This window comes from Alexandromys fortis, unplaced genomic scaffold (genome assembly GCF_014885135.2).
Source record: "Alexandromys fortis isolate MF-2015 unplaced genomic scaffold, M_Fortis_MF-2015_v1.1 scaffold_42, whole genome shotgun sequence".
In the NCBI taxonomy this organism is placed as follows: domain Eukaryota; kingdom Metazoa; phylum Chordata; class Mammalia; order Rodentia; family Cricetidae; genus Alexandromys; species Alexandromys fortis.
The window spans coordinates 6,508,791-6,531,737 of NW_026067934.1; the positions used below are offsets into that span (position 1 = coordinate 6,508,791).

Genomic DNA, 22,947 nt, shown 5'->3' on the forward strand with positions numbered 1-22,947 from the left:
GGGGAGAAGAGAGAGAAACCAAAAAGGAAGAGCTTGAAGGCTGTGGGGGGGGGGGGGGGGGAACAGTGGCTGCTGTTTATACCCATACCTACCAACTTGCTGCTAAAGCTAACTTATTAACCAAGAAACAAAACCAACCAAACAAACTTACCAGAATATTTTTGATAAATGCTGGATTCAGTTTGTATCGAGATGAGAATGTATCCTGAAGTGCACTGCAAATAATTTAAAAGTTTCTTTGGGGAAAAGAAATTGTAACACAAAATAGAACCTCTACTTTTTAGGCAGATAAGACAAGAACTGTAAAGGGAGACTCTTCTTTGGTTTCCTGGCTGCCCATACCCGAATAATCACACATTAATTCCAACACTGTTTAGCCAATGGTTCATACATATTTCTAACTAGCTCTTACACCTTAAATTAACCCATGTCTACTCTTTTGTATTTTACCACAAGACTCGTAGTTTGTTACCTCTTGCTCCTTGGGCAGCTACATGGTGTCTCCCTGACTCTGCCTACTCTCTCTCTACATCTCTGTTCAGTTTTCTCTCCTGGCTTTACTCTGCTAAGCCATTGGCCCAAATAGCTTTATTCCTCAACCAATATTAGCAACACATATATAGAAGGACATCCCACATCAAAGGACTGTTATTATTACTATTACTTTTTTTAAGAGATGATCTCACTGTGTATCCTTGGCTGACCTGGAACTTGCTATATAGACCAGGCTGGCTTTAAACTCAGAGACCTGATTGTCCCTGCCTCTGGGATAAAAGGTGTGCAACAGTGGCTAGGCTGTATAATTTTAATATCATTTTCCAACTATCATAGCGGTAAGTGGTTTGCGCCAGCACCAGCCGTTGATCCTAGAGCTGCTGAGTGTTGGTTTGAACTTCACAATCTGGCAGACACGGCTTGTAAAGGAACAAAGGACATCATGATTTCCAGATATGAGTACTGAGAAAGACACAATGTCACCTACGTGGTTTTCTGTCAAGGGGTATAATATAATAGTGTGTATGTAATTACCATCCAGGTGCATAAATACACTAGTATATATGTAAGTACTTACGTCTTCAGACTCTGAAGGTTATAAGGGTTTTCTCGTTCTTTGTGTTTTAGTTCAATGATGATCCAGCTGTAAGACAAAATGGTTGACAGTCTTTTATGCTGTTTTCCAAAGAGGCAAATATTTAAATCTCAAAATAGAATTAAAGCTAACAGAACAAATAGTGATGTGGTAAATATACTTCACACACTCTTTACAGAGAACATGCCCAAAAGGAACCGCCCTTTCTTTTCTTTTCTTTTTTTTTGGGGGGGGGGGGACGGGACGGGGGCGAGGGAAGTCTGGTTTCAAGATACGGTTTCTTTCTCTGTAGCTTTGAGGCCTGTCCTGGAACTTGTTCTGTGGACCAGGCTGGCCTTGAGCTCACAGAGATCTGCCTACCTCTGCCTCACAAATGGGGGGATTAAAGGCCACCATCCAGCAAGTAACACCTTTTCTAATACTGACCTGCTGGTGACAATGACTAGATGTGAGGTCAACTGAAGTCAAGGCTAAGCTGGCCATACTGGCCCCGTTCCAGAGAAAAGACAAAACGGATGGGCATGGTGGTGCCAGCCGGCACTGCGGAGACAGAGGCAAGCCAAGATTCTAACATGAAACCATCTCAGAAAGAGATGGAGGTGGGTGGTGGGGAAGGGGGAGGAGAGAAAGAGAGAGCACAGAAACAGACAGCGAAACAATTGACCACAAGGTTCCAGAAGTCGGAAGAAACAAAGTGCAGACTTTGGGCCTGCTGCCTTTCCAGTTGCTTGTCCCTTCCAGTAATCTTTTTTGCTTAAGCAAGCTTGAGTGGGTTCCGTTTGTTTTCATTGGCCTCTCTCCTATCCCCTCCACCATGCTAGGGGTTGACCTCCAGCTTTTCTACCACTTCTGTCTCCCGCCCAAACAACTCATTTTTAAAACACAATAAATGAGTAAATACAGTTTACGTCATTTATATTCACTTAACACTACTCCAACTTCAAAATGCGGGACAGAGGTTGAACGGCATACGACATCAGTAAGTCACCATCTCTGTAAAACCTAAGAGCCACAGATCTACAGAGGGAATTCATAAACCGGTTCTGGAAACAACGTCAGACTGAAGAATAGCTGCCGTTTCATGTGCACTAGGGAAAACCTTAAAGTCACATCAGGCCAAAGATTATTTCACGCGTCCTTCCATTTTCTCACACTTAATTACTGCCCAAGATAAGCTTCAGGCACCAGGCGATCTCCACAAAATAACACGGTTGGTCTAGCGCCAATAAAATTAGCACAATTGGATTAGGGCCAATAAAACTCAACTCAAAACTGGTGGCACCAGTTTTATGAGGAATGGGACAGGACAGTCACATTTATCACTTGATACCCTTTCCCCCTTTCTTGTTATGTTTGAGAGAGGATCTCAGCTGGCCAAGATTAGCCTCAAACTCACTGTGTAGACAAGGCTAGCCCTGAACTCCTCATCCTCCTGCCCCCACCTCCAGAGCGCAGGGCTTACAGGTGTTTGTGACCAGGCCAGCTTTTCCTAGCTTTTTTTTCTTTGAATTCCAAACCACACAGTCTTATTTCATACACAAACCTAGATGTAAGTAAGCAAACGTGAACAGCATGAGAACAGCAACAAGAAGAAACACTCACTAGGTCCGCACTTGCTCGGAACACGTTATTTCCGTGTCTTTGTCGGTTCTCCGGACCCCTGCAGTGTTCACGCACCAGCACGTGGAGGTGCCGTTGCACTGCTTGGCTTTAAAGAGCCCGTGCTCGTCACAGTCGGGATCGTAGATGCCATCGTTGTTCTGGATCGCCCCCTCAGGTTTCAGCCTCCTCCCAGACTTGCTGTGAGTCATTTCCGCCTTCATCACCACACATTTGGATGCCACTGAAAAGAAAACGTAACGTCGAACTGAAAAGTAACTACGATTTCACATGCACATGGGGGAAACGTTTTAATTTAATGTCATAATCCCAGGCCAAAGATTATTTCTCGATCCCTTCCACTTTCCCACACTCAAATTTACTTGCTGGAAATAAGAACCTTGAGTCAGGTAATTTCTACAAAATAACACAGCTGGATTAGAGCCAGTAAAACTCAAGTCAAGGGCTGGAGAGAAAGCTTAGCGGTCAAAAGCACTGACTGCTCTTCTAGAGGTCCTGAGTTCAATTCCCAGCAAACACATGGTGGCTCAAACACCTGTAATGAGACCTGGTGCCCTCTTCTGGCCTGCAGGGACATATGCAGGCAGAACACTGTACGCATAATAAATAAATGTTTAAAAACAAAACAAAACAAAAAGCTATAAGGTGCCTCAATTGAGAAAGTATTATCAAGATTAAACGTCTAGGCAATAAGAACCTTTTACTCACATGTGGAGCACAGGACAGTGTTCGATGTGCCAAGGGACTTACACTGGCATTCCCCTCTTTCATTCAAAATGCAGCTTGTCCCCAGCTTGTAGTTGTCACAGACACATTCTACAAAATGGAAAAATTTAGTTTAAAATGTAGCTACAACCCTCAACTCATTCAGTCAATCAATCATGCCTTTAGGAAGTGTGTCTGGGCCAGGTGTGAGCACACCTTCAGTTCAGCACTTGGGAGGCAGAGGCAGGAGGATCTCTGAGTTTGAGGCCAACCTGGTCTATAGAACAAGTTTCAGGACAGCCAGGGTACACAGAGAAAACCCATCTCCAAACAAACAAGCAAACAGACAAGAGGAGGAGGAAGAGGCGGGCCTGGGCCTGGTGAGGAGATGGCTCTCTGTTAACAGTGCCGGCCACCAAGCCTGATGAGCCAAGATCAACCTCTAAGCCCACATGGTGGAGACAACAGTTAAACTCTTAAGTGTTTGTGTGTCTACGCTCCCCAGTTTGTGCCACTAAAATGTCTAACCTGTGTATTCCCACTTCCACTTTTTTGTATGTTGGGTTTTTTGGGGGGAGCAATATGAATTAAGATTTATTAAGGGGGGGGCTTGCACGCCTTTAATTCTAGCACTTGGGAGGCAGAGGCAGGCAGAGGTCAGCCTGTTCTACAGAGCGAGTTCCAGGGCAGCCTGGGCTACACAGAGAAAGCTTGTCTCGAGAAACAAACAAAATATATTAAGGAAATATGACCAAGAACTCCCCAGACTGGGAGGAGCCCCAAGGGAAGAATAATTTGGGGCGGTGCTGAGGATAAAGCCCGGGGCCCCTCCCAATGAGCTACACCCTTGGCTTGTATTTCATTTTTGTTGAGATAGCCCAGGTCAAACCCAAGATTCTCTCCTTCAAATGTATTACAATTATTAACTTATTGGGAGCAGGGGCACCCTGTGGTATATTACAGAGGTCAAAGGATAAACTTCTAGAGTTCTTCCTAAGAACTCTAGGGTTCTGGGGATCAAACTCTGGTCTGCAGGCTGATCCACGACACCTTCATTCACTGTCCCCAAACTATAGTACCCTCGGACTCCTGAGTGCTAGGAAGAGAGGTTACTACCCATGGACGAGTTTGTTGTTGCTGGATTTCTTTTTACTTTTGAATTATTTTATTTCTGAGGCAGAGTCTTGCTTAGGAAACCCAGGCTAGCCTCCAGCTCACAAGTGTCCTGCTTCAGCCTCCTAAGGACTGGGATCACATCACACCCATGTCCCACTACAGCTGGTCATTTGTTCCTGACTTTGCAGTCCTGGCTGGCCTTCTTCAACCCTTGCTAGGCTTGCCTTTACCACTGGCCCAGCCAGAAACAAAGCTTTAAATACAGCGCTCTAAAGATCTTATCAGCTTTGCTTTTGCAATCCAAGGCTTTCTTTTTTTTTTTTAAAGCTAACGTTTACCTATTTACTTTGTGCATTTAGCTATATATTTTCTGTGTGCACACACATAAAGTCAGGCTGACATGGGGAGTCCGTTCTCCCCTTCTACCTGTGGGTCCTGGGGATTTAACTCAGGAGTAACTTTACTCACAGAGTCATTTTAATGGCTCTGTCGTTTAAAAAAATTCTTTTTCCCTTTCTTCTTCTCTCAGCAATACCCTCCCATTCTGGAAGAGTCTAATTCTACCGCCCAGGCTCACTACTGCCCTCTGGCCTCAGCTTCCCAAGTGCTGGGCTTAGGACTGAAGCTTCCTTTCCTTTCCTTTTTGGTTTTTCAAGACAGGGTTTCTCTGTGGTTTTGGAGCCTGTCCTGGAACTAGCTCTTTTAGACCAGGCTGGTCTCGAACTCACAGAGACCCGCCTGCCTCTGCCTCTCAAGTGCTGGGATTAAAGGTGTGAGCCACCACCACCAAGCTTCCTTTCCTTACACCCGGGTCGTTCCTTTAACTTTTCAGTTCCAAGTCTGAGATCTATGGACCCTCCCCTCTTATCCCTCCCTTACCCAGTTTTCTTAAGGAAAGCCTGCCTTGGGGCCCAGTAGGTTTCTATTCAATCTTTTTCTTTATTAAACAGGGTCTCCTATGCCCAGGCTAGACCCCATCACCTCGCCAGGCTAAAGATGACCTTGAACTTGCTGATGTTCCTGCTCCCCCTTCTTAAGTGCTAGGGGTTACAGGTATACACACACCTGGCTTGTGGGGTGTTAGGGATCAAGCCCAGGGTCTGCCAGTCCAGTCCTCAATCTACAATTTAGTCCCAGATTGAAGTTAGAAAAATATAAATTGGTCAAACTGTGTTACTTAAAGTATAATTAGTGAATAGAGGCCACCTCTGTTGGTAGAGAACGAAATCCTTTTCAGGAAACAAAGCTAAACTATATTTAATTTAAAAACTAGGAAGAAACTAAAGTAAGAATTCTTTCCAGCGTGCCTTGTTCAATTGTCTCTGTTTCCAGATACCATTTTAGAAATAAATCATAAGTCACAGTCAGCTCTATAGTAAGAACAACTAGGATCAAACGCCACGTCCTTCTCTCTACAGATCGTCCACTCACAGTTTAAGTACAGTTCGTAAGGAATAAAGAAAGCGAGGGCAACGCGGAAGCTCAGGAGATAAAGGCCCATGACCAACTGAATTTGGGCCCTAGGAACGACGTGGTGGAAGGAACTGGCTCCCAAGTTGTCTGACTCCATGCGCGCATACACACACACACACACACACACACACACACACACAAATAAAAGACAAAAGAAAGTGGAAAACTTCCTTTATGAATGCTGGATCACGATATAAATCTACTTGTATTCCGAAACCACGAATATGCACAATTTTTAACGAGGGAATTCTTAAGAGTGGAAAGATTTTGGATTTTTAAAAAGATCCTTACAGTTTATATCTATCCTACCTACAATAAACATGGCATTAGTCATGGTTCTTAGAAAAGGAAAAAACACACCTCCGGCAGGTAAGTCCCAGCAGGCCCGCCTCCGACGCGCAGGTGCATAGCGGCCTCTGGGGAGCTACCTGTCCCCTCCCGGGGCCCACATCCGGGGACCGCCGCAGGAACGGGAGGAAGGAGGGAGAACCGGCGGGTCGCAGCGACAAAGGCCCGCGCTTTGGGACCTGGAACCCCAAGTTGGAGTCGCTAGACCCCGGGCCACCGGTGGCCGTTCCGTCACCCTGGCCCCAGGTCCCATGTCCCCGCCTGGTACCCCGCAGCTCTGCCTCATCCGAGCGTAGGTCCGGCCCGCGCCGTCGGGTCTCGGGGCCACACGGAGGTCCCCCTCCCCATCCCCGGCCCGACGGGACCCCCACACCTCCGCTGCAGGTCCCCGCCTCACAGTTACCTTGCTGAGCCGCGGCCAGCGTCGCCGTGACCACCGCGAGCAGGAGCCCGAAGGCTCGGGCCTGGGGGGGCGCCATGCTGCGCGCGGAGCGGCGGGGACTCGCGGGGGCTGCGGCACGGAGCGGCTCCGGGGACGGACAGACGCGCTGCGCAGCGGCCGAGGGACTGAGCGCTCTGGGCGCGCGGCGGGGCGGGGCGGGGAGCCACCTGCGGACTTGCTGCCCCCGGGCCCCGCCCCGCGGTGAGTCACCCGCCCCACTCCCCGCCTCCCTCTCCAGGTGTGAGCCGCCCGGGCGCTGCTGCGTGGGACGCGAGGCGGGGACAAGCCCGGGTACCCTGGAAGGACCGGATGTCGCGGACGGGATGACGAGACTGGACGTGAAGCCGAAAGAGATAGCAAGTCAAACCGCGAGCTTCCCGGACCGAAAGACAATAATAACGAACACCGCCTTGTCTTTGTGCTACGCCTGGCGGTTTACTTTCCAGGACTTGTTCAAACTCTTTTAAAGTTTACGTTATGGGTACGAGTGTTTTGCCCACATGTATGCGCACCACGTGCTTGCCTGGTGCCCGCGGAAGTCAGATGAGGGCTCAGATTCTCCAGGAATTAGAGTTAAGGATGGCTGAGAGCCACCTTGGGAGTACCTGGAGTGGAACGGGGTCATCTGCTAGAGCAAAAGTGCTCTTAACCGCCTAGCCATCTCTTCAGCCCGATACGTTCTTGAAACCAAAGTGCTTCAGTTTTTATTATTATACATTTAAAATTATTTCTTTTATGGTTTGAAATTATGGTAGGATTACGTCATTTCCCCCATCTTGTCCCTCCCTCGAGCCCTACCATATAACCCTCCTTGCTCTTTTTCAGAGTCATGGTCTCCTATACATATGAAAAAGAACAGTGCTGATAAAACCATTTTTTTTCCCGAAAATTTAGGGAACGTCTTAGAAACAAAGGACAGTTTATTTAATTGGAAATGAAGTCAAAGACATTTTAAGACTCTTTTTTACAGTCTTAAAATAATTGTGATGACCTGACGATTTTATTAACTATTGAAGTGCTGATATGTGAACTGAAGATGTGTCTCAGTTGGGAGAGTGAATGCCTAGGATCTTGCACGAGACCCGAGTTTGCTACTCAGCGCCCATATGATGGCTCACAGCCATCTGTATCTTCTTTCCAGGGGACTGGCTGTCCTTTTCTGACCTCTGCTGGCACTGCATGCTGTTACCCTCAGGCAAACATATGCACATACCAAAATACATAACTTTTAAAACACGAATATATTTGTGGGATTTCATACCCAAATATAGTCCTAAAATCATTCTCAAAATTCAAATCTCTTTTCTAATAAAGTAGAATTGGAAAAGTATAGATTTACTAACTTTTTTTGTGTGTATGAGTGTTTTTCCCTCAAGGATCTATGTGCATCACCTGTGTGCCCGGTGCCCACAGAGGTCAAAACACATCAGAGATCCACTGGAACTGGAGTTACAGACGGCTGTGAAAGTTAGAGCAACCATCTCTCTCAGCCACCGAGCCATCTCAGCCCCACCCCACCCCGCCTCATTTTTTTGAGATAGGGTCTCTTTATGGCCAGCCCTGGCTCTCCTTTAGCAACTCCAAGCTATCCTCCTTCCTCGGCCGGCAATCCGTTTGCCTCTGCTAGGAGTAAATGCTGTTGTTTTCGTTACAGGAGTATATATAGTCCCGTGGCAGCTTACTATGCGGCTAAGGATAACCTTCAACTTTTGATGCTCCTGCATCCACTTCTCAAGTGCTGGGAGCACAGGTGTACACCATCCTTAGCCTCCTCTGAGCATTCTTACCTATCTCTTCCAGAATGAGAATGCCTTAGGGGCAGGCAGGATGGCTCAGTGGATTAAAAACTTGCGGCTAGGGGTCTTGATCGGCTTCATTTTTCTCTGCCAATTAAAGATTTTAAAGGCAGAAAATATCTCGAGAGAGACAGGAAGCATCAGGGGAAGATCTCAGACACCACAGGGAAGGGGAAGAGAGAGAGAGAGAGAGAGAGAGAGAGAGAGAGAGAGAGAGAGAGAGAGAGAGAGAGAGAGAGAACACAGAAAGAGCATCCGCAAAGTCGAGGGGAACTGGAAAGCCCAAAGTCCTACTTCTCCTCCGGGGCTGGGTTGTAAGGGTCTTTGGGGGAGGTCAGTTTGAACAAAGACGGTGAGGTTGATAGGCTCACAACTTTGGGGCAAACTGTCCAGATCCCTGTCTTGAACTCGTCAAACCGGTCCGCCAGCAGGGGGGCCTACTGGCGGGACGAAAAGGAGGCCAGGCCTCGGCTGGCTGCCTGGCTTTTGTCTCAGATCAGGAAAGTGAGGAAAAAGCCGGAAGTTTGCCATCTTCATCCTCTGTTTGTGGCCCCTCCCTAAATGTCTGTGTGTCAAAGATCTTCTAACTCCTAGTTCCTCACTGAGACCCGATGACCTAAATTCAGGCTCTGAGACCACCAGGTAGGACACAGACCATCCCCATTTGTCAATTCTTTGATCCATGTGGCTGAAAAGTTTTTGTACCCCGATAAGCCTCTCCACCGAAGCAACAATCCAAATCAGATCAAATCAAACCGAATTAGAAAGAGCCCAGGTTTAATGGACACAACACTCCGGGATAATTTTACAACCCTCCAGAAAGGAGACCGAAAAGGAAGACCTGTCTGTTTTTTGGAGTACAGTCTAAATACACTGTGGGCGTGGTCTTGAGCACCTCTGGGGGAGGGGTCATCATTTGGCGGGCTTTCTGAGATGCAACAGGATTTGGAGAGAGATGGGGAGGAGGCTTGGGGTAGAGCTTCCACGAGAACATTCCAGACTCTGGGTATATGAATGTCTGGGGTTGGGGTGAAGCTTTACCAGTGCAGAGGTTCTCCCCACTAAAATGGGAAGGAAAAAAAGGTTTTACGGAAAGTATTAGACTAGATATCTCTACATAGAGCACAGGATAAAATTTTGTATGCAATATTCTTTATAGCATTTCAAGGAGAATTTCAAGTCACAACTCAAAAGAAGCTGAACACATTCCTAGCCCTCTGGGAATGAGCATCACTTAGAAAGGTACTGGTCTAGCATGCTTGAAGCTCTGCATTTGAAACCCTGGGTTTGGCCTCCATTGTTTCACAGCCTGGGCTTGATGGCACAGGTCTGCAATCCCTGCACTGGGAAAAGTGAGCAGGTCATCCTAGTTATGCTGTTGGAGCCCAGCCTGGGCTATCTGAGACGCAAAAGAGAAAACAAAACTGGGCATGATGGCACAGGTCTTTAATTCCAGCACCCAGGAGGCAGAGGCCGGTGAGTCTCTGAATTTGTGGCCAGGCTGATCTACTTATTAAGCTCCGGGACAACCTGGACTACCGGGGGGGGGGGGGGGGGGGGGAGGCCCGGCTCAAAAACAAACAAGCAAAAGGCAGAGACATCCACCTCCCATGAAGGGTTATGTGGTGAGTCGTCCACTTTGCCACTGATGTGTGAGAAAGGATTGAACGGGTGACAGCTTGCTTTTTGTTGTTGCTGTTTGTTTTGTGAAACATCTTACTTTTTTTTTACTTTTTTATTTTATGTGTATCGGTGTTTTGCCTGCATGTATGTCTGTACACCACATGTATGCAGTGCCCACAGAGGCCAAAAGAGAGCATCAGATCCTCTGGAACTGGAGTTACAGACAGTTGGGAACTGCCATGTGGGTGCTGGGAACTGAACCTGGGTCTTCTGTGCTCTTAAGCGCTGAGCCATCTCCCCAGCCCCAAGGAAGTGTCTTATGTATGGGGACTGTACTCAAATTCACTATGTAGCCCTCCTCCCATTCCTCTCAGGTACTGGGATACAAGCATGTGTCACAGTGCCTTGCATGATTCCCTTTCTACTAAAGTATTTAGCAGCAGAGGAAGCAGTGTGGGGACGAGGAGGGATGAAGTTGTTTCCATAACCGGAAGTGATAGACAGACAACTGAAAGTTTTCCTTTCCCATTGTTGACATCTTACAAAACCACGCAGCTTTATCAAAACTAAGACCTTAGCGTTGGTGCAGTATTACTTACTAATCTATAGATTTTATTTAGACTTCTCCAACTTTTTTTTAACTATTGTTTTTTTCCCCCCTATCCCCACATTAAAGTAACAATAAAGACCTTTTTAGGGGAACTTCTGGTCAAGAGAATCAGTGATCTGGGTAGAGACCTACCGTTTCAATTGTGCTGGGCCAATTGCCTAGCCAAGAGATCACCTTTAGGAAGGGGGGGTTTACCTTAAGTATGGCTAAATAGAGAGGTGGAATATTTAGTCCTTTGATGAGATATTGTCTTATACTTCCCGAGATATTGTCTTATACTTCCCAGAATTCCCTTTCCCTAGTCCAGTCCTTACTAGCCAAGTCGCCATGAGGTTCTGCTGGGTCAACGGTGTAATTTTTTCTTTTTCTCTTTCTGTTGCTGGTCTGAGCCTAAGTATGCTTTTCATGAGACCTGGAACTTCCTTATTTTCCACACTTTGTGCTGCCAACTCCCATGCAGCTGACCCCTGTGCTGGCTTGATTGGGAGGCATTGCTTTTTCCATTTCTCTCCTCCAACTCCTCCACGGAAAGCTGCCAAGATTTATAGCTTGCCTGCCCTGGGATATTTTTTCTTTTAAACTCTAATAAAAGTGTCCTTGAGCTTCTGCTTGAATTCACTTCCCAAGTACTGGCATTAAAGATGTGAGCCACTACCACCTGGCTCCGTTTCTCTTTGAGACTGAATCGATTTTGTGTAGCACAGGGTGTTGAACTAATAGAGATATGTCTGACTTTTTCTCCCGAGTGCCACCACTGCCTGTCCTCTAGTGTCTTGGCTCTGCACTCTGATCTAACAAACTTTATTTGTTAGAACACAAACAAAATATCACTGCACCTGACCTCGGTAATTTTTGGGGAGTTGGTTGGTTGGTTTGGGTTTGGATTTTTTTCAAACAGTGTTTCTCTGACTGTCCTGAAACTCACTTTGTAGACCAGGCTAGCCTTGAACTCACAGAAATCTGCCTGCCGCTACCTCTGGAGTGCTGGGATTAAAAGCGTTCGATTAGTTTTGTTTTAATGAAGGGGTCTCACTGTACCAGGTTGAACTCAACTCCTGGCAACCCTCCTACCTCAGCCTCCTAATTGTTGGCAATAGAAGCATGAGCCACCTTACCTCCTACTGTGACTCGGGACTGCTAGAGAGGGAACCCAGGGCTTGGCACATGCTAGGCAAGCTCTTTACATGCATCATGTATTAGCGTGTATATCACCATCATCTCCTCCGGTCCGTGGATGTCTAGCTCTCGGTCTTTTTCCATCCTTTCCTGAGCTTTCGTTTTTGAACAGTGCTGTGTAGTTGGCGACTGCTCGCTCGTTTCCCAACAGCTCAGACCTGAATAATCACACGGAAGCTATATTAATTACAGCACTGCTTGGCCTATTAGCTCAGGCTTCTTATTAACTAACTTTTATATCTTAAATTAACCCATTCCTATTAATCTGTGTATTAGCATGAGGCTGTAGCTTACTGGTAAGGGTCTGGCGTCTGTCTCCTTCAGCAGCTACATGGCATCTCTCTGACTCCGTCTACTCTCTCTATATATCTCTTCCAGCCTAGCCATATTCTACCCTGCTATAGGCCAAAGTAGTTTCTTTATTAACCAATGGTAATAAAACATATTCATAACATAGAGGGGGGAATCCCACATGGGTGCTGGTCAGGTGTTTGAACTATTCCTCAACTAGTTTTCTCATGAGTGGATTGATGTAATAATGGATCATAATATTTTGTAATCTAACAAATAAAACTAGCCTGAAGATCAGAGTGCAGAGCTAAGCCACTAGTTAGCCATAGAGGCCAGGTAGTGATGGCAAACACCTTTAATCCCAGCACTCAGGAGAAAGAGGCAGATGGATCTTTGTGAGTTTAAGACCACCCTGGGCTACATGAGGTTCAATCTGTATAAAAGAGAAACAGAGTTTACACAAAGGTGATCCCAGCACTTGGGATCCCACGCCTTTAATTCCAGCTCTAGGGAGGTGGAGACAGGAGAGAAATGGCTGAAGGAGAAAGGAATATAAGATGGAGGAGACAGGAGCTCAGATGCAGTCTGAGCACACAGTCTGAGCATACAGTCTGAGAATTCAGTCTGAGCATACAGTCTGAGCACACAGTCTGAGCACACAGTCTGAGAATTCAGTCTGAGCATACAGTCTTAACACACAGTCTAAGCATACAGCCTGAGCATACAGTCTGAGGTTTTGTAGAGACAGCAGCAATCTGAGACCTCTTAGAGACAGGGCGCCCCTTCGGCATGAGCATTGGTAGAGGTGACAAGCAGGCATTCTTCTGTAGCTGGGAATGGTGACACAATTATAATCCACATTTAGGAGGCTGAGGCAGGATGATTGTGAGTTCAAGGCCAGTTTAGGATCCAGGGCTAGAGCACGTCTCAAAAAGGAGGAAGGAGAGAGAGAGAGGAGCGTGGGGAAGAAAAAGCAAGCCTCTGGATTGTGGTGCCTGCGGTGTCAGAGCAACATGCAGTGGGCTGGGCATGGGTGGTGGTGACAGATCTGGAGTTACCAAGGCCTCAGAGGGAGTCTGGGAGAGGAACAGAAAGGACTTTTATGGGTTTAGAGGAAGAAACAGATTAAGTATGCAGAAATGGTATTGGATAACTAGAAGACCCTTCAGGGAATAGCTAGAACAAGAGGGAATATGGCACCGTGGTATAGCATGCAGGGTTGTTGGAGGGGGATGGGAAATCTGCTTCAACTGGGGGAATTTTGAAGGTTGAATTCTCTGCTGCAGAATACTGGAATGGTGGCTTCTACCTACGGAGAGGCAGGCAAGCTTGCTGAGAGCATCTGGTACTGGGAAGGCAGCTGGTGATGGTTCACCTTAGTGAGCTAAAAAGGTTGAGTCACGGTGACCATTAAGAATGATTAGAGCTGGGCGTGGTCGCGCACACCTTTAATCCCAGCATTCACTCAGAAGGCCAAGGCAGGATCTCTGTGAGTTCAAGATCAGCCTGGTCTACATAGAGTTCTAGGACAGCCAGAGATACATAATGAGACCCTGTCTCAAACAAACAAACAAACAAACAAAAAATAAAACAAATAACAAAAAGGGAATGATTTTTTGAAACCAGATGTGGCAGAGCAGGCACTTCAGGAGGCAGAGACAGGTGAACGGCTGTGAGTTTGGGGCCAGCCTGGGCTACATGGTAAGATCCTGTTTCAAAACAAAGAATTATCTACTTGGCGTAAAATTTAACTCTTCAACACTGTAAAAAGGATTTGCTGTCAGCCTGGTAAGAGGCTGAGTGAGGAGGATGGAGTCTGAGGCTTCTCTGAGCTACATAGTAAGACTGTCAAAAAAAAAAGTGGAGGACGGGCATAGGGACAGAAAGGGAGAGACTGCATAAACAGTTGAGGGTCCTTGCTCTTCCAGAGGACCCAGCTTCCTAAGGCCCACATGGTGGATTGCAACCATGCCTAACTCTGGGTCTAGGAGACCTGACAACCTTTTCCCACCTCCGTGGGCACCAAGTCACACAGTTGGTTCTGACTTAGAAAGAAGGAAATGAGAGCGCGGAACAGAACTGGACCTTCACCTTTGGCTTATCAGGATTGGAGAGGGTGGGTCTTTATGAAGGGTCATTTACAGCTCGCGCCCTAGGGAACCTGACACTCTTCAGACAGGGTAGTTTTCATGTTTAATGGCATCGCTGCCATGCATTTACAGGGAGCTACAAGGAAGTTGCCCCACTCAGTAGCCACATAGCAGCAAAGAAGTATGCCTCTATGGTTTCTCATGAAGCTGGTTGAGAGCTAATGCATTGCCTGTTTGCAAGCCATAATGAGGAGACAAGAAATAAAATGCATGCTTAGATGACTGTCCTTCCTGGAATAATCTGCCCAGATTCTGGAGCTGTCCCTATAAACCAAGATGTTGGTTAAGCATAAACGTCACAGGGCTAGAGAGATGGCTCAGTGGTTAAGAGCACAGGCTGTTCTCCCAGAGGATGCAGGTTCAATTCCCAAGCCCACATGGCAGCTCAAAACTGTCTGTAACTCCTCACACAAACATACATGTAGGCAAAATACCAATGCACATAAAACAAAAGTAAGTAAGTTAAGAAAATGTATAAACATCACAAACTGAGTTTGCAGTGTTCCTCAGGAGGCCAGAGTTGTATGTCATAGTCCAGATAACCACATACAAACATCACTCTTTCAGAATGTGTGCACTTGGCAATGTCCCTGCCTGTCTGTCACTACCCTGGCCTCTGATGGGTAGTCCTTAGGACAAGGAAAGAATAGAGAGAATTAGAGAGAAGAGGAGAAAGACATCAAGAGTGTAGGTGTGTTTGTTAGAAGAAAGGGACTTCTGGGAGTCTGGGGAGAAGTCTTGTTTGATTTCTGAGAGGGTCTTACTCTAAAGAGTTCAGCCTGGCTAGGGACTAGCTATATAGGCAAGGTTGGTCTCAACCTTGAAGTTTCTACGTTCCTTCCCCGTACTGCCATGTATCACCACATTCTAAGTATGAACCACCAGGCCCTGCCGAATTTCTTTTCTTTTCTTTCTTTTTTTTTTTTTTTTTTTTTGGCAGTACTGACCTCTCTGTCTTACACCTCCTACCTCGGCTGCCTGAGTTCTGGGATTATAGATCTGTGCTTTTATTTGAAATGCTTCTATTTTAATGAGCAATTAGGCAGTTCTGTGGGAACTGGGGTTCAATAAGATGGTATTCTTGTCTTTAAACATTTCTCAAGGAGTTTGTTGCTTCAGTGGCCAGACCCCAGTGCACAAAACAGACAGGATTCGTATCAGTCAGGCCGCTATCTAATTCTAGACCGTTATAATTCTTCTTTTTACTAAGATTTTTTAAAAATATTTATTTATTTATTATGTATACACTATTCGGTCTGTGTGTATGCCTGCAGGCCAGAAGAGGGCACCAGACCCCATTACAGATGGTTGTGAGCCACCATGTGGTTGCTGGGAATTGAACTCAGGACCTTTGGAAGAGAAGACAATGCTCTTAACCTCTGAGCCATCTCTCCAGCCCTTTACTAAGATTTTTTTATTTTTATTTTATGTGCATGGGTGTTTTGCGGGTCTGTAAGTCTGTGTACAGAAGAGGATGTTGGATCCCCTGGAACTGGAGTTACAGATGATTGGTAGGTGGGTGCTGGGAACTGAACCTGGGTCCTCTGGAAGAGCAGCCAGTGCTCTTAACTACTGAGCCACCTCTCCAATCCCAAAATAATTTTAATTTTTTTAAAAGATTTATTTATTTATTTATTTAGTATGTATACAGTGATCAGCCTCCATGTATGCCCGCAGGCCAGAAGAGGGCACCAGCTCTCATTACAGGTGGTTGTGAGCCACCATGTGGTTGCTGGGAATTGAACTCAGGACCTCGGGAAGAGCAGTCAGTGCTCTTAACCTCTGAGCCATCTCTCCAGGCCCATAATTATAATTCTTAATGAGACATACTTCTTTCCTTTATTACAGATTTTCTCAAAGATTCTCATGCCCTCAGGAGCAATGAGATGACTCAGCAGGCGAAGGCCATTGCCACCACGCTTGAGAGACATGAATTCAATTTCTGGGACCCTTCTGGTAGAAGGGAGAACTGACCTCACAAGCTGCACTCTGACCTCCATAGGCACACACAGTAGCACAGCTGCGCGCGCGCACACACACACCAATAATTAAAATAAGTGCGCTAAAAGTTAATTAAAAGGAAAAAAAGTTTCCCGGAGTGGGAGAGATAGTTCAGCACGTGAGAGCATGCACTGTTCCTCCTGAGGGCCTGTAACTTCAGTTCCAGGACACCTGCATGAAATTAAATAAATAAAATAAAAAGATCCCCTGACCTTGGATTTTCAGGGCCTCATTGGCTACTGGTCAGAAATCTTTCTAAGCAACAGGTCCACTCAGCGGAGTATTCCTAAATCGGGAGGAGAAAGTGTTAGGTATGTTCTCATAGCGTTCTCCTTGCCTATCTCGGTCTTCAGAATGTGAACACTGATCACTTATTCCCAGTGACACAAGAAAACTGGTTTCAAAGCTATTTTATTTGGTGCATGGGGACAAGACCTGGTCCTAGGTCTGTGGACCATAAAAGCCTATAGGTACAAGCCCATGTGACCTCGCTGCTGCCAATCCAGAAACCTGTGTTTTGGTAGTCAGCTGTTAGAGAGAGAGAGAGAGAGAGAGAGAGAGAGAGAGAGAGAGAGAGAGAGAGAGAGAGAGAGAGAGAGTTGTGTGTCTGATCCGCACCAGCCCCTAACCTACAGCAGAACCTACGAGCTTGTGGATCAGGGCTCAGCTTTCTCCAGAGCCTTTACTCTTCCTAACCACCTGTCAGTATCAGTCTCTCTCTGACCTCCTGGCTATAAAACAGTTGGACTTTGCTTACCTCTTGTAAAAAAAAAAAAAGTCAGAATGAAAGCAATAAAGAATAATAACCCTTGTAACCATAGGAACCTTCTCTGCTTCCTGCTAAGTGTTGTGGGAGGACACAGGATTCTGCCTGGTGGCTGTCACCGGCTCACTCCCTTCTTTTGCTGCTGACTTCCGCCTTCTCAGAAAAACACCAGGCCTGTTGTTAACATGGCGGCTCTCCCCATGGAACAGACAGAGATGGGTGTGTCTGTGTATGGGCTCCAGTACTCAGAGGCCTTTTCAGCCAGTTCCCACACAATTCTTCTTCTTTCTTCAGACAAGCAATTGTGAGTTACCTGACATAGATACTGGAAGTGGACTCAGACCCATCAGGGTCACCGTCCCTGAAGTGGGGTCAACTTTGTCTGACTCTTTCCCTGGACACAATCCTTGTCCTAAAATCCCTGATAGAAATTTGTCACAAAATTAAACGAGGCAGTGGTGGCACACGCCTTTAATCCCAACACTAGGGAAGTTTGAGTTCTCAGTGAGTTTGAGGCCAGCCTGGTCTACAGAATGAGTTCCAGGACAGGCACCAAAGCTACAGAGAAACCCTGTCTCAAAAAAAAAAAAAAAAAGCCCCCAAAATTTTACACTTTTTATTGTATGTGCATGCTTCTCTCTGTGTGTGCGCACACACGCGTGTACACACACCACAGCACAATAAGAGGGCATCTTGTGAGAGTCAGTTCTGTCCCTCTACCGTGTGAGTTCCAGGAATCAAACTCATGCCATCAGACTTGGCAGTAAGCACTTTAGCCGTTGAGCCAGCCCTCTTCCCTCCTTCCCTCAAGAGGGTTTAAAAGAAATGACGACAAACTGTGTGGAGTGGGAATACCTGTCTGTAACCCCAGCATTGAAGAGAGCAGGAGGCTGAGAAAGTCAAGGCCAGCCTGGGAAGCGTGAGACAACGTCAAAAAGAAGGGAAAGAGCTATGTATTTATTAAGAGCAAAAAATACGAGGGCCCAGCTCAGAGTTCTTTCAGAAGAAGACACCAGTCTGTGAACCAATTCCCAGAGGAGCATTCAGAGGACTTTACCAACAGTTCTTTCAGAGCTCCACAGTTCGGCTGACTACACATCACCTCTGAGCACCAAAGAGAATAATTATTACTTGAAAGTGTCCACAACCGGCCAATGAGCAAACGTTTCAGCTGGAAAAGTACTTTGGCTAATGATTAAACATCATCGTTACTGTCCTGAGTTTCTATTCATCGTAACTTCTAGCGAGCCGTGCCTAAGAGCACAGCACTTCAGTAACGTGTGCAGTCATGGCTGGCGTGTGTGTATTTGTAAGACTTTAAGACAATCCTGAAGCCATTTTTGACAATTCTGAATCCTCTCAGCCTCTGTGCCATAGTGCTTCCCCTCCTCCCCTGGGAACCAAGGACCTAACAGCTACACTTGCACGTACTCAGTTCCTGAACAATTACCCATATACGTATGCTTTGGTTCTGTCCCCTGGGAAACGAGGTCAAAATGACCTCTTACCTCATCTGATCTGGCAACAGCTCTCCAGTCAATTATTGGTAATAGCCCTTTCAAATAAGCCAATCAGAATAGTCAAAGAACAACCCCCCTTGCTTCTGTGGCCCCTTTAAAAGTAGACTGTTCCCGCTATTCGAGGTCCCTTGGCTTCCCGAATGCTGGGGGACCCTGTCATGACAGAATTAATAAAATCCTCATGCTTTTGCATCGGCTGTGGTGTGAGATGGTCTCTGGGGGCGACTCCTTCTCGGTGTTTGGACGCCAGAGTCCAACATATTGACTAAGTTCATACTCTTGTCAACCCTGTCTTGATGTCTCAGTCGTCAAGGCTTGGAAAATGTTTGTAAATTAAATAAGCAGAGGTACTTCTGATCGATCCCAGCAGGACTTTGTGACTGGTTGTTTGTCTTGATAAAGGGACCTTCACACTGCCGGAAAGAGATGGATAATTCGTGTAATTGTGTTAGGAAACATGGACTGTATATTCACTGATTTATTTCTTTATTTTTGTGGTGTTGGAGCTGGAACCCGGGGGGTGCGCATGCTAGCTGAGAGCTCTCACCGAGTTACACATACATCCCCCAGTGGGTTATTTTTTTTAATTAATTTATTTATTTAATGAAGATTTCTGTCTCTTCCCCGCCACTGCCTCCCATTTCCCTCCCCCTTCCCCAAAAAAGTCCCCCTCCCTCATCAGCCCAAAGATCAATCAGGATCCCTGCCCTGTGGGAAGTCCAAGGACCACACACCTCCATCCAGGTCTAGTAAGGTGAGCATCCAAACTGCCTAGGCTCCCACAAAGCCAGTACGTGCAGTAGGATCAAAAACGCATTGCCAAAAAATAAAAAAATAAAAAAAAACGCATTGCCATTGTTCTTGACCCAGTGGGTTATTTTTATCTTATTTATTTTGGTTTCGCTATGGTGTCGCTATGCAGTCCCAGTGGGGCTCAAACTCTCAATCCTGCCTCAGCCTCCCACATGCTGGGATTGCAGGTATGCTCCACCACACACAGCAGGGTTACATTAAAAAGTCATTGATTTAAAATCCCGATATCATGGTATGTTCTGATACTAACTCCACCTCAAATGACAAAATCATTTTCAAGAAAATCTAGACACGGACTAGGGACATAGCTCAGTGGTAGAAGCCTTGCCCAGCTTCTGCCAAACCCTAACGTCAATCCCTAGTACTGGAAAAGAGAGACAGAAAGTTATTTGCTTTCTGGATGAGAAATTTCTACTAAATATAAAAGTAATACAAGGTCTGATAGGTGTAACTAACTGGGTGTTAAAAAAAGGAAATCTGTAAATATAATATAATATAATATAATATAAAATAGAACTGGAGAGACGGGTCAGAGGTTAAGAGGGCTCGCGGCTCTTGCAGAGGAACGGATTTGGTTTCCCAGCACTCAGGTTGGATGGCTCACAACCGCCTGTAACTCCAGAGGGACCAATAGCCTTTTCTGGCTTCTGAAGGTATTCACAAATAAATGTGTGTATTTGCGAATCACACACATGTGAGCACACACACACACAAAGAAATAAACGTAAAAAAATCATTTAAAGGTTTGGGAAATGCACTCAGTGGCAGTAGAGTGTCCACTTAGTGTGCCAATGACCTTGGGATCCATTCCCAGAGGCAGCAAAAATAATGCTAAAATAAAATTATCCAAGTTCTGATGTTTTATTATATAATAATTATAGATAATGAGAATGCACTAATTTTAGGTTTATGTATTTTGCTTTATGTAATGCATGCTTTGCTGCCATGAATGTATGTGCATTACAAATCAGGTTGGATCCCCTCAGACTGGAATTACAAATGGTTGCAATCCAACATGTGGGCGCTGGGAACTGAGTCCAGGTCCTCTGCAAGAGCAACAAGGGCTTTAAACCACTGAGTCATCTCTCAAAAACCCCCAGTCCCCATTTTTTTTAAAGATAGAGTCTTAATAACTAACTGTGCAGCTGGGGCTGACCTTGAGTCCCCCCTGCCACCAGGTTCAGAACTCTGGGCCACCAGTTCACTAAAATGTCGTCACACAACGACTTATTGTTAATTTTGAAAGCTTGACTGATAGCTTAGTCTAGTTTTAACTAGCTCTTTTTTGTTTGTTTGTTTGTTTTTTTTTGACACAGGGTTTCTCTGTAGCTTTGGAGCCTGTTCTGGAACTAGAGACCAGGCTGGCCTTGAACTGAGATCCTCCTGCCTTTGCCTCCCGCATGCTGGGATTAAAGGTGTGCACCACTTATAATTTACATTAACCCATTTCTATTAATACACTTTCTGCCTTGTGGCTCTACTACCTCATCTCCATAGTGCCCATCCTGCTTGCTCTGCGTTTCCTGATGTCTCTGCCTTCTTCCCAGCATTGTCTCTGACCCAGAAATCCTGCCTAGCTGTTAGCCATTCAGCTTTTTATTAAGTGAGTCACAGTGACATATTTTCACACACTGTAAAGAAACATTCCAGAACATCTCCCCCCCCCTTTTGTCTAAACAAAAATAGGGATGGAGGACTGGAGGAAAGGCTTAGAGGTTAAGAACACTGGACTAGAGGTCCTGAACTCTAGAGGTCCTGAGTTCAATTCCCAGCAACCACGTTTTGGCTCACAACCATCTGTAATGAGGTCTGGTCTGACATACAGGCAGAACATTGTATACATAATAAATAAATAAATCTTTTTTTTAAATGCAAAGGTTTTAATTTTTGTTGTTTGTTTGTTTTGTTTTCAAGACAGGGTTTCTCTGTGTAGCTTTGAAGCCTGTTCTGGAACTTGCTCTGTAGACCAGGCTGGCCTCAAACTCACAGAGATCGGCCTGCCTCTGCCTCTCAAGTGCTGGGATTAAAGATGTGTGCCACCACTGCCCGGCAAAGGTTTTAACTTTAACAATGCAAAAACAGTTCCCAAACTCTGAATTGCTGGGTTTATAGATTCATTCTATATATTTTAAAAGCTAGAAAAAAAGATTTCTTTTTTATTTTTTATACATATGGGTATTTTCCAAGGGGTTTGTCAGTGCATCACTTGTGTGCCTGACAGGAGAGGCCAGGTGAGGGTATCAGATCCCTGGAACTGGAGTTAAAGAAGGTTATGAGCTGCCATGTGGGTGATGGGACCTGAAGCAGGGTCCACTGGAAGATCAGTCAGTGTTTTTCTTAGCATTGACTCATCTCTCTAGCCCCTAGAAGAAAAGGGTTTTTTTGTTTTGTTTTGTTTTGTTTTTCGAGACAGGGTTTCTCTGTGGTTTTGGAGCCTGTCCTGGAACTAGCTCTTCTAGACCAGAGATCTGCCTGCCTCTGCCTCCCTAGTGCTGGGATTAAAGGTGTGCGCCACCACTGCCTGGCTAAAGCTACATTTCTCGTTCAAGCTTTTTGACTTATCCAAGTAATCTGTCTTTATTGTTTGTTTACTCTTTAAGCAAGGTCTCGCTAGGTAACCCAGGCTGGCCAGTTTCCTTTGCCTCCACTGTTAATTACGGGTGTGACCCACCAGCCTTGGCTCAATCACTCATAAGATCAACCACGGAGCTAGTCACAAGCAATTTACCACACACAGATCTCAAGTTAGAAACCAGACTCCACCACACAGCAATATTCTGTCTCAGAAAAGAAAAAAAAAAAAAAAGACCAAACAAACAAAAACCAGAAGATAGGCAAACTCTACAAGTTCAGGAAACTGAAAGTGGCTGGACGTGGCCAGATTATTACAGTGTACGAAGAAGGGAGATGTGGCCCAGGGTAAAGGGCAGATGATCGATCAGGAGCTTGGCTGTTATCTCCTGATGACTCACCTGGAGAGAGATGGGCAGTTGTTCAGATGTGTGGAGAAATTCCTTCAGTATTAATATGGAGGACTGGACCTGAGCTAACACGGTGCGGAGATGGCCATGGAAACAGGGACCAGGTTTGAGAGTTGTTAGGAGCTTAGAGAGGAGATTTGGGATGACTCCCACCTCCCTGATCTGGTGACTGTCAATTGTCCCACTCAGGAGGGCAGGGAGTAAGGACTGGGAGGAGCCTGGCTTGGAGATAGAGTGAGTCTGAGGCCCTTGAACTACACAGAGACGTAGATACTGGCACAATGAAAGACATTATATCTGAACCAGGCATGGCGGCCTGTGAGTTTGAGGCCAGCCTGGACAGGTGGATCTCTATGAGTTCCAGGCCAGATACCAAAAAAAAAAAAAATTCTGAAGTATAACTAGGTAGCTAAATGTTGTGGAATT

The 22,947-nt window shown here is 45.9% G+C and overlaps 1 protein-coding gene and 1 long non-coding RNA gene across 2 annotated transcripts in view; both read right to left on the bottom strand.

The window, feature by feature from the left end:
- Epcam (epithelial cell adhesion molecule) overlaps positions 1–6,945 on the bottom strand; it is a 15,012-nt gene extending 8,067 nt beyond the window's left edge. The window contains exons 1-5 of the mRNA XM_050146180.1: positions 6,756–6,945; positions 3,419–3,526; positions 2,693–2,933; positions 1,073–1,138; positions 152–215 (exon numbers count right to left, since the gene is read on the bottom strand). Of these exons, the coding sequence (XP_050002137.1) occupies positions 152–215; positions 1,073–1,138; positions 2,693–2,933; positions 3,419–3,526; positions 6,756–6,831 (555 nt within the window). The 5' untranslated portion in view covers positions 6,832–6,945. The remainder of the gene's footprint in view (positions 1–151; positions 216–1,072; positions 1,139–2,692; positions 2,934–3,418; positions 3,527–6,755) is intronic.
- A 2,445-nt stretch (positions 6,946–9,390) lies between these two features.
- LOC126504148 (uncharacterized) lies at positions 9,391–22,679 on the bottom strand. The gene is made up of 3 exons (XR_007592515.1): positions 22,513–22,679; positions 11,939–12,157; positions 9,391–9,651 (listed from the first exon to the last, which is right to left on the bottom strand). It is a non-coding gene; the product is annotated as an uncharacterized lncRNA (long non-coding RNA).
- Positions 22,680–22,947: the final 268 nt, after the last annotated feature.